The sequence below is a fragment of the Equus quagga genome, chromosome 1, assembly GCF_021613505.1.
Source record: "Equus quagga isolate Etosha38 chromosome 1, UCLA_HA_Equagga_1.0, whole genome shotgun sequence".
In the NCBI taxonomy this organism is placed as follows: domain Eukaryota; kingdom Metazoa; phylum Chordata; class Mammalia; order Perissodactyla; family Equidae; genus Equus; species Equus quagga.
In genome coordinates this window covers 29913660-29930125 of record NC_060267.1, presented here as the reverse complement: position 1 = coordinate 29930125, position 16466 = coordinate 29913660, and the positions used below count along the sequence as shown (strand labels likewise).

At 40.1% G+C, this 16466-nt stretch overlaps 1 protein-coding gene across 7 annotated transcripts in view; it reads right to left on the bottom strand.

Moving 5' to 3' along the window:
- DENND5B (DENN domain containing 5B) overlaps positions 1 to 16466 on the bottom strand; it is a 178716-nt gene that overhangs the window by 83961 nt on the left and 78289 nt on the right. For 6 of the 7 annotated variants that reach the window (XM_046685014.1, XM_046685038.1, XM_046685031.1 and 3 more), the window contains 2 exons: positions 14877 to 14986; positions 5021 to 5687 (listed from right to left, as the gene is read on the bottom strand). In XM_046685014.1, the coding sequence (XP_046540970.1) occupies positions 5021 to 5687; positions 14877 to 14986 (777 nt within the window). Of the gene's footprint in view, positions 1 to 5020; positions 5688 to 6499; positions 6646 to 14876; positions 14987 to 16466 lie in introns of those variants that run through there. The other variant, XM_046685067.1, reaches the window with a different exon arrangement.

The following is a 16466-nucleotide window of genomic DNA, read 5'->3' as shown; positions in this document are numbered from 1 at the left end:
AAATAAGACCCTTATGAATGGAGACAGACATTGTTTTCATGGAAGGAGAGACTCAATATTTTAAATATGTCATGTCCCAAAATTGGATTCAATGCAATTCCAAAAAAATAAGGCGGTGACGAGAACTGTCTATCCGATTCCAAGCTTACCTTAAAGCTACAGTGATTACAACGGCGTGATTTAGTGCACGGACAGAAAGACTGGCAGAAGAAACTGAAAGCCCAGAAATACATCCTCACATATAGGAACTTATATATGACAGAAGCGGTCCTGCAGATCACAGGGAGGAAGAACGGTCTATTCAGTAACTAGTACTAGGATAACTAGTTACAGACATGTCTAGAACATTAAACTTGATCTCTTCCTCACAAGATAAACAAAAATGAATTTCTTATAGACTAAGGCCTAAAATGCTAAATGTAACTTTAAAACACCTAGAAAAAAATGTAGACTACTTTCATGATCTCAGAAGGGTACTTCGTAAATAGAACAGAAAAGTTAAGTCGTAAGTTAAAAGATTGGTAAATTGGAATTCATGAATATTAAGAGTATCTTAATTCATCAAAAGACCCCTAAAAGAAAATTAAGAACTGCAAATTGGCAGGAGTTATGTGCTACACATATAACTGACAGAGGATTAGGTTCTTGAATATAAAACGAAAAATCGTTTGGAAAAATGCCTTAATATTAAGATTCTGTTTCTCACAAAATAAAGCTAATGGTATAAAAATATTGGCCATCGCAGGTCAAATCCTACTGCTTTGAGGATACAGGTCATGAGAACCACTTTCTGCCATCAAAATATCAAGTTCGCTACCTACAACATGACTAATAATAATGTACAACTGTAATTTCACAAGGATGTTAACTTTTATAACCTTAATTAAAAAAAAATCAAGTTCGCTTTGATGACTTATAAACTCCATAAGCAATAAGCTGTGCTGCTCAGTTGAGCATGACGAGCCATTTGTGATCAGAAGGCCTCCAACTTTTTCAAGAGAACTTCAAGCAGCCTCTACTTTCTGACAAGGTTAATTCATGCCCAGCTCACCAGGGGGAGGGAGGAGAGCTGTGAAGGCACACAGGCAGGCAGGGCAGTGCGGGCTCTGCTAACTGCTTATTTTCATTGTGAAGAGTCAGAGGAGGCAAGTGAGGCCCACAAAGGTTCCCAAGACTTTAATTACCGGGATCAAAAGGCAGACAGCAGTGTTTAAAATCCCTTAGCTTTTATTCTTCCACGATTCCTTTGAAAAGAGGGTCATACTCCAATCTTCCCACTGTCTTGCTCCAGGTATTTCCAGGCTACAGAAGCAAGTGTTCTTTTCTGATATGAGGTTCTAGAAAAGAGCCTTGATCTCCTGGGTGCGTTCTCTACTTAAAATTTCTAGCTAGTTAGCACCGCAAGGTGACTGTGATGTACACGCTTTCTAATTAACAGATTGAATCTATTTAAACGGACTGCGGATCAGAATTTCACATCAGTCTAGAAGGACATCTTCATCACTGAAACTCATCTACTTTGATTCACACTGGGTTTTCACGGCAACCGTTCAGCACTTGCAATGTTTTTAAATTTTACAGCATAGCTTTATCAGCGAACAAGAAATGAAGTATCAGATGTTATAAAAATCCCCTTAACACAGTCAGGAAGAATGACGGGAGGGCACCAGAGTACAAATCAACATAATGACTCTTTTATTTCACTCATTTAAATGAAATGTCTTTCTCTAATGGGAGAGACGCTGTCAGTGTGAAAATTTGCATTTACACAGAGCTTTCACTTTATTCTCTACAATTATTTAGCATGGTACCTTTACAATAGACCTGCAGAGTGAGTTTATAATTTAAAAAGAAATATTGAGACAGATAAGGGAAGGTTAAGCGCAGTGCCCAATACAGTTAACGTGGTGGTTAAGGGCTCTGGAGAAAGGCTGATGGAGCCCCACTCGTAGCTCCACCACGTTACCTCTCAGCTGTGTGATCCTGAGCAGGTTACTCAGCTTCTCTGAGGCTCGATTTCCTCCTTGATAAAACACAGATAACAGCACTAACTCTTTGTTGAGAAGATTAAATGGGGGGCGGGGGGTGGGCACAAGGACGGACCCAAAACGTACAAGGCATTTTTATAGTACAATTCCTAACACAGACTGATTTCAGTGAATGGTTAAAAATTACTGTATGAGAAGCCTTCTTTGTATGACACTTTAAACATACATATACATGTAGTTCTATAATCACAGAATTCACTTTTGTTCTCGGCAAAGGACTAAGTTATCAAAAAATGCTCATTTGAGTACAAAAACATGCTCATAAATACTCCTTTTTCTTCACTTGAACCTGAAATTAATAGGTAAATATTAATCAACTGCAACTTTCAACAGACTCCGTAAGCCAGACGGGATGAGTTAATCAAACAGAGAGAGCTCAGGACAAACCGCAAGCAGTAAGACATACAGTGCTGTTTAAAACAAGGAAGTGGGGGCCGGCATTGTGACACAGCGGTTAAGTGCGCACATTCTGCTTCAGCAGCCCGTGTTCGCCAGTTCAGATCCCGGGTGTGGACCTACACACTGCTTGTCAAGCCATGCTGTGGTAGGCATCCCACATATAAAGTAGAGGCAGATGGGCATGGATGTTAGCTCAGGGCCAGTCTTCCTCAGCAAAAAGAGGAGGATTGGCAGCAGATGTTAGCTCAGGGCTAATCTTCCTCAAAATAAAATAAAATAAAACAAAACACGGAAGTGTGATAATGGAAGGTTTTTCCCTAAAAAAAAGCATGACATTCAGTATAAGGGAACATTTATTAGGTTCTCAACCCTGAAACAATGCCTTGACTATTTAACAAAGTTATATTTCAAATGCTGTAATATGTCGGCCCTCACAACTTAAGATACACATAATTTATTGAGAATTATGTAGGACTAATAAAATTAATAATTATTCTTACAAAATCAGCTATCATTTAGTCAGCCAATTGTGCTTGAAGTATTTTGTACAGATTTTCTTATTTAATCTTCACAGTAAGAGTGAAAGAAAGAAAAAAAACCCTGTTAGTCTCACAAAGGAGAACTCACTCTCAGGAAGATTATGTAACTTTTCCAGGGTTACAGTTCGTCATTGACAGAGCAGAGATTTGAACTCAGGATTGTTATGACTTCAAAAACCAGTATTCCTTCTGGCCCAAACTGCTTCTCTAGGTAGAACATTAGGAAACTAAACTAAATGACCTTGCAGGTCCTTTGTACATCTAGAAGCTAAAACTCTTCTTTCTAATGGGCAAATCCACCTGAGGGTATTAAGCTCGAAGCCCTGCTCCTTCTAGCAACTCTCCAATCCCTATGTGCTTCAAGGGAAAAAAGCGACAGGGGAAGAAATAAAAAGGAAGAGAGAACATTTTTTTTTGGTTAGTGTCGTCAAATCGATTCTGACTCCTAGCGACCCTGCTGCATTGCAGAGCTGAAACCTGCCCGGCCTTTTCCCACGACCCTCTCGCCTTCCGGGGCTATTTAGAGGATTTTCATGGCCAACTTTTTTGGGAGTGAGTGGCCAGGTCCTTCTTCCTAGCTTGTCTTAGTTTGGAAGCTCGTCTGAAACCTGTCCACCATGGGTGACCTTGCTGGTATTTGAAATACTGGTGGCACAGCTGTCAGCATCACAGCCACAAGCAGCCGCCACAGTATGACAACCAACAGACAGGAGGCACGCTTCCCTGACCGGGAAATGAACCTGGGTTGCAGTGGTGAGAGTATCGAATCTTAACCAAGAGATAATTAAAGTTAAGCCTTTCAGATACAAAACAGTAACCTGCAGGTAATGAGGAGCACTAAGAAAGCGAGAGCACAGGAAAAGGAAAGAATTTCAATTGGCCATTAGAGAATTTCCTGACAAAAAAATTGAGACACTGGAACACATTATCAGAGAACATTATGTAGGATAAACTGAATAAAATACAACCTCGTGAAGGGCTGTCAACACACAAATAGTGTCAACATACACACAAGATGGGGAAGTACAAATATAGCCTACTTGGCTCAGCCTCACTTATAATTTAAAATAGAAAAGAAAAAAAGGAAAGTGGTAAAATAAGCTTGATGGCAGCCGTCAGGAAACGGCACTATAATTCTGCCAGCCTAAATACAAGTTAGCAAAATGCGAACCCAAATATTTGTGCCACATTTTTCAAAGGACCCATCACTGCACAGGTACCATTTTATATTTTCCTTCAATTCACTATCTAGTAAGACACAACATCTCTATTCCCTCTGCAAATTCATATTCAGATTGAAAACACTACTCTGGTCTAGGCTCAACATTAGCCATTGTAAACACACTGGTAAAATAAAACCCGGATTTTGTTAGTTTTTCAAGTATGTGTTGGGAGAACTTTGAATAAAAAATGTCACAAAGATAATTTCCTCTGGGATTAAAGACAAAAAAAGACAAAACCCTCCCTAACTTGGGTGGAACTGTTAGACTGAGGAGAGTCGTGCCTGTTTCTCACCTGTACCCCTTCTCTCACCACGTGAAATCACACACAGGCTAAGGTCCAAAGCTGACTGCCTTAGGAAGCTGCAGACTCAGCAACTTCGATTCTCCCCTTCCAATGTCAGCTGAGTTTTGATGCAACCTTTACCAATCTGTCAAAAATGAGAAGTCTACATGTTCCTGGCAGTAACAGGATTCTGTCACTTTTATTATGACAAGAAATATGTTTCTTTTATGATGATTATGTATTATCAGGAAAAAAAACCGTGGCTATTTCCATTAAAAAATAAATGCACTCAAGTCAGTCAAGTTAATGCTTTTGTATTCCCCTCCTGTTTTCCTCTACAGCCACTGCCACTCTAAAGAGAAATAATTCCTCAGCCTCTGGTCTCACCTAAACCTGCTCCTTTCACGCAAAACAGAAAAGACTCCTGACCATGAATTATTCGGTTCTAATAATACGCCCCACGGAAATACAGTAGTTGGGAGCATAGGTACCAGTTTGGGGAGACTTAACACTCTCGGGAGGACCCACCTTGTGAGTAGAGAAGGATCTGCATCTCGAGAAGAACACAGGTGAACACTTGCACCAGATTCTCCAAGCCCAGGAGCTCAAAGGCCTCTCGAAGAGGATAATCGGAGAGCGGGAGTTCGTTGGGTCCAGGCCTCTGGCAGATGACGGGTTCATAAACACCATAAAATTTCAGTGATCTCCCCGGAGGTGGGAGGGGTACCTCATAGAGAATATTATGGATGTAGCTTTCCAGTGGCAAAGGTGGCGGCTGCTGGGAGGTAACTGCCTTGTAAAGCTGGATGAGGAATTTCTTGCAGGCCTGCATGAAAGGCAGCGGGGTGATCAAACATATACTTTTGGAAACATACAGGGTGTCTCTGCTGATGTCATAGGAGTTGTATCGCTGGAGCTTCAAAAGGGAAGTTGTGTCGCCCTCATCGAGACTGCTTGCCAGCGAGTCCATGCTGCAGGAGGACGAGGCGTAAACGCTGCTGTAATGCTCCGCGTTGTGCATCTGGTAGAGCGTCTGCATGGCTGTGCAGATCTGCTTGCTCGTAACTTCTTCATAAAAAGTGAGAACAAAGCCATAGGTGCGAGAACCGTCTTCCCGGGTGATGATAAACGAGTGGAACTGAGGGTCTTTATTGTCAGTTTGTGTTCTGAAAGACAGCCCTTTGGGCATGCACAGCTGTGGAGGAAGGGGGAAAGAGCATCAGAACGCAGTACACAAACAGCTTCAAACCAGAAAAAAACGTCTGTGGACCTCTATCCAGGCTTGTGAGCTTCAGCAAGTCATGTAACTTCTCTGAGCCTCAGTTTATCTACAACAAATGCTACATCGGTGACTCGAAGATGAAATAAGCAAGGGCACTCCACAAATATTTAAAATTTAAGTATTATTTTTGGAGCAATGATGGTAATGTTTAAGAAGAATAGGGAAACAGGTGAAGGCTCATTTGATAAACGGAAAAAGTTAAACAGAATAACAGAAACAATAGTATCATCTTTGCTATTTTGAACAATATGATACTTCTAGAAAAATAAACTTTGAAAATGGAATGATTTTTGATTTACTGAAGCATAAATGTAGAAGTTTTAGATTATTTCCAGTAGAGATTATGCTCTAGGTCTTGGGAACTACCTAGGATATAGTCAAATTTGGGAATAAAATTAGCAGACGAGTTAAAGATACTATCTATATTTAAGACACTTAAAATGCATAAGAAATTAGAACTGATTTTTCTCAAAACATTTAAAATGAAAGAAACAAATTACAGAAAATTTGAAATATACTAAGGAAAATAAAACTTGTAACTCAACTATTCTAACATAATAATTATTAATTTTTATATATTCCCTTCTACTGTTGTATTACAACATGCTTTCTGCATAGAAATAATTTACCACACATTACATTTTTTTTTCAGATTTAATAATCGAGCTGGTGTAAAATTTAGAAGTTCCCCCAAATTCTCACATTACCAAGAAAACACAATTCACCTTAAAAACTACAGGTCCTTCATTCAAACTGTCAGCAGACACCTATTACGTGCCTTCATGAGCTGGGCCCTGTGATGTTGACACCACGATGAGAAAGACAGACATGGTCCCTGTTCCTTTGGAGCTTCCAGTCTAGCAGGGATGACACATGGTTAAAAAATCATAATGTATGGGAAATGCTAAAATAGGGTAAATACAGGCTGCTATGGGGAAACACAGCAGGAGGATATAAATGAAAAAAGAGGAAGGTAACAGAACCAAAATGAAGGCCAAAACTTGAGGATGAGTATGGTATTAGTGAGATGATGAGAAGGGAGACAGGACAGTGCAAAAGCCCAGAAGACAGAACATGAGGGTTTGAGGAAACGAAACACGTTCATTGTGGGTGGGGAACAGAATGCAAGGTGGGTGGAGATGAAAGGATATAGGAGAAACAATTAGGGGCTGGGTCACAAAGGGCCTTAGTAAGTCATGTTAGACGTCTGAGACGGCCTGGTGGCACAGCGGTTAAGTTCACACGTTCCGCTTCAGCAGCCCAGGGTTCACTAGTTCGGATCCCAGGTGCGGACCTATGCACTGCTTGTCAAGCCATGCTGTGGCAGGCATTCCACATATAAAGTAAAGGAAGATGGGCACGGGTGTTAGCTCAGGGCCAGTCTTCCTCAGCAAAAAAAGAGGACTGGCAGTGGACGTTAGCTCAGGGCTAATCTTCTTCTTCAAAAAAAAACCAGTCTGAGGAGGACAATGGGGCACATCAACTTTCCTGCACTGAAGGGTAGTGGTTTCCAAAGGGGTTCCAAGGAGGCAGGAGGAATGCCTGAGGGCCTTGGAGACACCTTTCTCTCTGATCCCATATCCAATCCATCAACAAAGATCATCAGTTCAACCTTCAAAAATATATTCAGAAACGAATTACTTCTTCCTATCTTTGCTCTTCCTACTCTAATCTCAGCCACATTCTTCTCTGCCTGGATGGCTATTTAATATATCTTGCTAACCAGTCTCCCTGCTTTTGCCCTTGTCCCCCATAATCTATTCCCCATACAGTAGCCAAGATGATCCTTAAAAAATGTTAGATCTTGTCACTCTTCTCAAAACCCTCCAATGGCCTTTCATCACACTAAAGGCCAAAATCCTTACGCATAAGGCCCTACAACGACCTGGACCCAGCAACTTCTCGGGCTTCATCTCCCACTACTCTTTGGCTCACCTACTCTGCTCCAGAAACACCAGCCACATTGCTGTTCTGTGAACACACCTAGTAGGCTCTTGCCAAAATTTGCTGTTCCCTCTCGTTGGAACAATCTTCCCCTAAGTATCCACATGATTCACTCCCTGTGATAAATTGTATTTTCTAAAAATGGCTCCAAAACAATATCTACTTCCACATGCTCTTCCAGAACCTTGCCACTCTCCCATCAAGAGCCTGGCTGGGCCGCTGAGAGTGCCTACACCGGGGATCCACAAACTTGTTCTGGCTCTGGAAAGAGTCAGATAATAAATATTTTAGACTCTGCAGCCCATACAGTCTTTGTCACAACTACTCAACTCTACCACTGTAGCATGAAAGCAGCCACTGACAGCACAAAGGAATGGACATGACTTTGTTCCAATAAAACTTTATTTATAAAGTAGGCAGTCAGCTGGATTTGGCCTGAGGGCCATGGTTTTGCCTATCCCTAGCCCAGTGAAGTTAAACGCAATGGAGGTGGCAAGTGACACTGAGTGACTTCTGAAGCAAGACTAAAAAAGGCATTACATCTTCCACCTCTCTCTCTCTCTGGTCACATACCCTGAGAGCCCTGATCCAACATATAAGAAGTCTGGCTAACCTGAAGCTGTCATGCTGCAGAGCCCACATGGAAAGATCGCACAGACAAAGAGCGAGCCCCAGCTGTGTTCCTAGCCCAGCAGACAAACCTGTGAGTGAGTGAGCCTCAGACGATTCCTAGTCCTGAGCCTTCAAATCGCCCTAAGTGACATCTCGTAGAGCAGAGATGGGCTACTCTGCCAAACTCTACTCAAACCATAGATTTGTAAGCTAAATCATGACTTTGTTGTTTTAAAACAAGAGTCACCAAACTACAGCCCCAATCTGCAACTCGTTTCTGTAAATAAAATTGTACTGGAACATAATCACGCTCATCCATTTAGGCATTGCCTATGGCTGCTTTCGCACTACCACAGCAGAGCTGAGCGACTGTGACAGAAACCGTATGGCCCACAGCGCCCCCACTGTTGACTGGCCCTTTGTGAGTAGTATTAGGATCGTCTACGCAGCAAGAGATAACAGGAACACTCCTGTACTTCCTTTAAGCCAGCATATAAACACTACCTTAAAGAGGCCTTCCTTTACCTTCCCATAAAAAATACTGTTTTCATCCTATAAATGTCATTAAAATGTTACTTCTCCTCTTAAAAGTCTTTACTGAAGGAAGCAATTAAAATCTTGCACCACCTTATACATATGTACGATGTATATTGACACACATTACTAGTTTCTCTAATTACATCTGATCTCTAGATTGCAAACTACTCAAGGACTGGGAACAAGAAACATTCAAGAGTACCACACATTAAAAAATATACTATTTGTCACCATAATAGAATTGCGATTGATAAGGATAAAAAGCAAAAACCATGAAGCTCAGCATTAGTAGGCCAGTGAAAATGTCTTTATATTTCCTATCACTGAATATGAGACTTGGAAAGAACTAAGGGAGCTCTGCTTTTTTTAATATATATTGACAATAATTAAATTACTGTGTAAATTTGGGTAGAATAAGATATTGACCTAGGTAAACACAGGAATACCTGGATTTGCTAGGGGAAAAAATTGCTTATTCCTAATCTTGGGAATAAGTGTATAAGGAAAGGAGGGGGCAGGATCTTCTCATAATCATGCCTTCACATTCAGGCTGCTTTCATCATAACAAGTCAGTGAGATCCTGTGCTGACATTATGAATGAAAACTCACCTGACACATTTACTATAGTCAATAAAAACTGTAGGAAGGATGGTTTGAATTACTCTTACTCCAGGCTAAGCTCAGACTTATTTAGCACAGTGCATGGCACGTAAGTATTCGTTGAATGAATGAACAAGAAAACAAACAGAAACAACAGCTGGGAGGACAGGGTCAGATTCACCTCGTCTCTTGATTCAGTCTGCAGTTCTCTTTTTACATCAAATAGGCAAAACAGAAACACAGTGACCTCCAGAGTCAACATAAAGATTGAATTTAATTGATAGGCTTTCCTGACATCATAAACCACAAAATTACAGCTCCAACTGCTTCTGGACAGCTGCCAAATATTCCCTTACGGGTTTGTAGCTTTCTTGAGCACGCATTCAAACATTTACAGGAAAAGCTTGCCAAAAGTTGTGCTCAAAGTGAAGAATGACTTTCTATGCTACAGATGACAGATGTAAGAATTCTTAAATTCTCTTCCTACAAATCAAAAAAGTGAGAATTAAATTTCTAATCTGGGAAACCATGAGGTGGAAAATGCTATTGCTTTTTCATTTTTTAAAAGTGAGAATCGTTGTATGACTTGTCAGGTTTATTTTTCAGAAAACCTGAGATATAAATCAAGATTTGCTCACCATGGCATTCAGCAATCTCTTGTTATTCCCGAATACTGCTGTTTACTAGCATTATCCCCTTCCCACCCCGCTCTCCCACAACAGAACAACTAGACATTTAGAGTTGTCACTGTTGACCAGATCACCACTGCTAAGCAGATTAGTTTAGCTACAGTGGGCTCACGTGCTGTGTAGCTCTCCTGGTTTCAGGGACCAAATATCCTTCTTATCTCTCTGGACTCTTTTGGGCAGTTCGGCTAGAATTTTAACAATTCCCTGTTCCATTTTCTATAGTCTATGACTCCCATGCCCTCTCTCTTATTACACAAATAAAAAAGAAATTATTCAGAAAACTCTCCAAGAGTTGGTCAGTTTGCCCTTCCTTCCATCTCTCTTTCTGCTTTCTTCTTTTCTTTTCTTTTATTTTCCCCTTTTTCTCCCCAAAGCCCCCAGGTACATAGTTGTGTATTCTTAGTTGTGGGCCCCTCCAGCTGTGGCGTGTGGGACGCCGCCTCAGAGTGGCTCGATGAGTGGTGCCATGTCCACACCCAGGATTCAAACCAATGAAACCCTGGGCCGCCTGCAGTGGAGCTCGCAAACTTAACCACTTGGCCACGGGGCCGGCCCCCTTTCTTCTTTTAGTAAACATTTATTTCCTGTCATATACTGCATTAGATCTTGGTAACTCAAAAGACCAATCTGAAAATAATCCCTTACTTCAGGGAGCTCACAGTCTAATAGGAAAGACAGACATATAAAGCATTGGTTACAAAACAATGTGATCAGTGCCACTCTGGAGCGTGTTCAAGATGCTGTATGAATACAGATGAGACAGCACCTAACAACTCTTGCTTAAGAGACGGTTTCACAGTGGAGGTGACACCTGAATCGACAGGATGGGGAAGGGAAGCATTGTAAGCAGGCAAATATTGCTTCATTTTTTCAGTGATTTGAACCTCTACTATGTGCAAAGCTGGGGCTATAGCCATGTTCCTGTCCTAATGGTGCTTACATTATAGCAGGACACAGACCTGACTGCTAGCCGCATAATTAATACATTGCAATTGTGACAGTAATACAAAAAGGTACAAGGTGCTGCAAGAACCTAGGGGGATCTGAATGAATGTTGGCAAGGTGGTGGTCAGGGATGGCTTCTCTGAGAAAATCATGTTTAAAATGAAATCTGAAGGGTCAATAAGAAGAATTCACTAGGTAAAGGAGAAGTGGAAGAGCCTTTCAAAGGGAAGTGACAGTGTAAGCTGAAGCCGAAGTGTGAAGCCAGTTAGACAGGCGCTGCAGGAGTCCAGGTAGGAGAGCTTGGTGGTTTGGACTAAGGTGGGTGTGTAGAGACAGAGAGAAGCAGACAGACAACTGACTGCATATGGGAGGGGGTGAGAAGGTGAGAACTTTCAAGGATGATGCTAGATTTTTGGTTTAGGCAGCTAGGTAGATGGTTGTCCCATTCACTGACCAAGGTTGGTGGGAAGATTGTGAATTCAGTTTTGGACATGCTGAGTTTGAAACACCAGCGAAATATTCTAACTGAGATGTTAAGAAAACAATTGGGCTTCCCCAGTAATGGCTGGATTAGAGCCCCAATTCTCATGATTTTATTATGAGACATGAACTCAAACTCGGGTCAAAATGAGGGCTTTCATTTTAATGTCAAACCTATTAATGTAACTAAGAGTTATCCATTTTAAGTTCAAGTACTTGCTGAGTCTGTACAAAGTACATAGTGCCCCTTTTCCTTTGAATCTTGCAAGATGGGCATGTGAATAGGTTTTTTTCAGCTAATCTTTTCCTTTACTCTTTGCTCATCATTCCACTCCACCCTTCTCTGTGATCAAAGTAAATAGAAAATTGTAAAGTTAGAGCTTTAGAGATTATAAAGAGATTTATAATAGTTATTACTCTTCTACTACCTGAAATATCATATATGAGATGTTTCATTTAGGGAATAAATACAAAATAGAATCTTATTTCATATAACTTGCTTAAAAAGGTATTGACCAGGGGCTGGCCTGGTGGTATAGTGGTTAAGTTCTCACACTCTGCTTTGGTGGCCTGAGGTTCACGGGTTCAGATCCCAGGCGTGGACCTACACACCACTCACCAAGCCATGCTGTGGCAGTATCCCACACACAAAATAGAGGAAGACTGGCACAGATGTTAGCTCAGGGCCAATCTTCCTCACCAAAAAAAAAGGTATTGACCATATTTTCTTCCTATCGATTCCTGGGTTCACTCCACTTGTAAGGATAAGATCTATCTACTAGAACATTACATAAATAGTAATAAATGCCAATATGCAGATTATCTCCAAGATATCTGAAATGAGGGGGACAGGCAGGGGAACTTCAGCTCTACTTGTGATGCTTTGTTTCATTTAAGAGGAAAGGTATGGATCTGAAGCAAATTTGTCAGTGTGGACACGTGTTAGTTCTGGGTCACAGGTATATGATTGTTTGTTGTATTGTTCTCTCTGTTTTATGAGACTTCTGGTTTTTTTTCCCATAAAAAAAATCTCTGAATCAGCAAACAAAAGAGACATAAAAAGCAATTAATTCAGAAATAATTTTACCTGTCACTTATATCTATTTTCTATTATATTTGCACTGCACTCATACACATGGAATTTTATTTAACAAAGTTCATTGCTTTGGGGGACTTAACTTCTGTGTGAAATGAACGAGCCTTACTCAGAGTACCACTTTGGTTGTTAGTGGAATGAGTGGTATTACAGAAGGCAAGGATGTGCGGGAGTGGGAGTTTGCTAAAGGCAAGAACAAAGCTTTCTACCTTTAGGTGGGAATAACTTATAGTTTCATACAAATGCACTTACTAATAAATCAAAGAGGAAATTAAGGGCAGTAAATCTATGACCCAAATGCAGACTAGTTTAATGGGATGCTTTTCAGAGATTTTCAAGGAGTGCTAGCAAATCCTTTCAGATTTGCAGCAGTAAACAAAATGCTCTGTGGTGCTTAACCATCAAAACACAAGCCTATGTTTTATTCTTCAGAAAGAAACTTGCTGCTTACATAAAATAACCTCAGAGGCAAGGAGTAAAGAACATATCAAAGGCAGATCAAGGAAGCTGATAATTGCTTTAAAGATGAACGTTTTGTAGATGGAGACAAAAGCTATCAGAGATATTTCACTATTCATCCATTCAAATGATTAAAAGAAAGAAAAAACATCCAGTGTGGCATTTTGTTCCACATGGCTGTGGATTCATAATGTCATAAGAACCTAGTTTTGAACACCCTTCTGATTTCTCACAGAATAATTTATACTTTGAAATATCTTACTAAGTTAGGAAGACAAAATGTTATAATCTACTGACATTCTTATCCATTTTTCCATCGCTTCATTTAGACACTCTTTCTTTCATATCTTTCCATTCATTTGCTGGCACAGCAGCTGATAAATTATTTTTTGTCATTGCTGACTATTTTCGTCAGAAGCTTGTCCGTGCTCCTCCAAGTCTCGTAAATATAACTAACAGTTGTGTTCCATGTAATATCTATGGTGCTGTCTTCACAGCACTAACTGCCAGCAAAATGGCATCTCTGATTAATTTGGTACTGGGTGGATAACAGTTGAGAGAAATAACCACGCTGTGCTCTGTGAAGAACCCAAGTCAAAGCGCCAAATGCTTAGGCATTTGTCCTTAGAAGTACCATGCTACTCCCTCCCTGGAGCAAGCCCAGACTGGAAAGGGTTTCCTGTGACACAGAAATACCACAAAGGGTCCAGTGTGAGCCAGGTCATTTTGGAGCAGGTCAAAACTAAGTTACAGTTTTTCCATGAGGGAGGCAGCATGCAGGTGGGAAAAAAAGTGAGCCAGAGAGGAAAAATGACCTGCATTCAATCTCTGAGGCTCCCTGCCTAACGTCGGGCAAGTAACTGTGAAATACGAATAAGAATCCTCACTGGGCACATGCCAGCGCGTATGTGAAAGTAACATGTGAAGCATCTGGCAGGCACCTACTAAACATTCATTTCCTTCCCTTACACTATCACCTCAGAAAGGGGTTTTTTGGCTCTACCTTTAAAATACTCAAAAAGAATGACACCTATCAGCGTCTCCGTCCACTTTAGTCATTTCTGTGCCTGTCATGCCTGATCTCCGATTTGCTCACTTGGGGGTTCTCTTATTTTTATAATCACAGAGTTCATGGAGGCCCAAAATATCATCCAGGACCTTCTAGGCAGGACCCTTCCTAAATGACCTGAAAACTATGACCTACTATATTTCTAAGAATCTCTGAAGGGACTTAAAATCACCATGGTAACTCGTCACATTAATTCAAATTCCTTATAAACAAATCCTACTAATGTCTAAATGATTGAAGTTCCTTTCCCTCTTTACTTTGTGAATGTGATAAATTACAGGCCCATCATACAACATTCCTTGAAATGTGAAAACTATAATCATGCTGCTTCTATCAGGCTCCTCCCCGGGCAAACAAAGTAATATCACTGATTATCAAAGTATCTATGTATTGATTAATGCACACTCACAACACAGCTTAATAGTAGGAAAAGAAAACGGGCTTTGAGGGTCTGCTGTCTACACTTATTAGCTGTGGGGACCCTAAGCAAGTTACTTAACCTCTCTGGGCTTCATTTTCCACATCTGTAAAATGAGGATAAGATTCTCTTATAGAATTGTTTATTTAAAGGGTTAAGTTAAACGAAATAATGTAGACATTCAAAATATAGTCACTAGTGTCATCTTAATAACAAACAAAAAGCAGGCTAAAGAGGAAGAAAAAACACCTACCATGTTCACTGCATCTTGATCAAAAGGGTTCCATTCTATATTCTGAGGGTAGTGGGCCAGAACTTTGGATTTGAATGTTCTTCTCAAAGGACTCTGGTCAAAATTTTCACCTACAACAAATAATTCATAATTAGTTAATATGTAAATATTTTTCAAAAGCCTCTCATAGTCGCTTTTAGTTTGTGGATGTATTGACTGAAATCTAACAGTCTGAGTTGTCAAGTTCTCAACGGATAACTGAAAAGGAACTGTTAGTAAGAGATTTGTACTTAAAATTTCAGAATCTGAATTTTAAAATCCTGGCTGGACACTGATACTAAAAACCACAATAAGCTAAAACAGTCCTTGCTGTAACCCAATTATTGTCCTCATTTCAATATGCGGTGATAAAAAAAGTCTAGTTGGAAACATTTAATTCACTAAAGAAACATCTTGAATTAAGCTAATCATACTTCTTATGATCCCGAAAGTTTGTACAGGGATAGACTCAGTGCTGCGGGGCTGAAAGGAGGCAATTTTGCTTGAATTTCCACAAAAACCTCTGATAAACATGACTGCGTCTCCGGGCTGTTACAAGTAACAGAATCAGAAACGTCATTACTGAGTTGTTTAGTTTAGTAGACAGAACACAGGAAACACACTAACCTCTGAAAAGAAACAAGCTAGTCTAAGCCAAATTCACCATCTGTCAAAATTCTGGAAAGATAAAAGTAGGCTACGCTTTAACTAGTACATATTAGAAAATTCAATAACAGCTGTCAGCTCAGTTTTTTAACTCCTTGACCAAAAATGAACTCCCATGAGACCTGTCCCCTGCAAATGCTTCATTTCATAAAAGATTTTAATGTGGACGGATCTTAAATTCTCAACGTCAAAAAGCTAAGATTGGGGAATTAGAAGACCTCGGAGAAATATCATTCTGTCTCCTGTGTTTTTTTCTACTTTTTAAGTTCTAATCAAGTGCAAAACACGAGCTGTCATATCAAAAGATACACGCCACTTACCAGTATTTGTACAAGTAAAAATATCGTAAAGCAATTCATGAGTCACACTTGGATATCTAGTTAGACCCAGTTTCCATTTTTTTGGTAAAAATATGAAAAGATGAATACTAAAACATCTTTTAGTGCAAAACCTAACAGATCAGAGAAGGAGGGAAAAGTCGCACTCGAAAATCTTGTTGGAGACTGCAAAATAAAATATACAGGAGCTTTTCTGAATAAAGGCACATAATTTCAACAGATTTGCTGCAGCAACTAACCTACTGTTTCTAATTCAAGCTCTTTTTTCCTTCGGATTCCTCTTACTTACTTAGGCAAACACTTCATCCTGTTTATCTTTCTACCCCATATTTCCATCTTCTAACAGACAAGAGTAGAGAGCTTCCACTTCTAGAAGAAAAACTGTCACAGGTGTCCTTGAGGAAAGTTTACCAATTTTTCCACCATGCTTCCAGGTATGTAAACACCAAAAAGTCAATGGAAAAATGTGAAACCGTCAATGTGTCTGAAGAAAAGAGTCAAGATCCAGGATGGGTGATTTTAGGAAGGGTATGTGATATCTTTAAGCTGATACTAGATTCTCATGCAA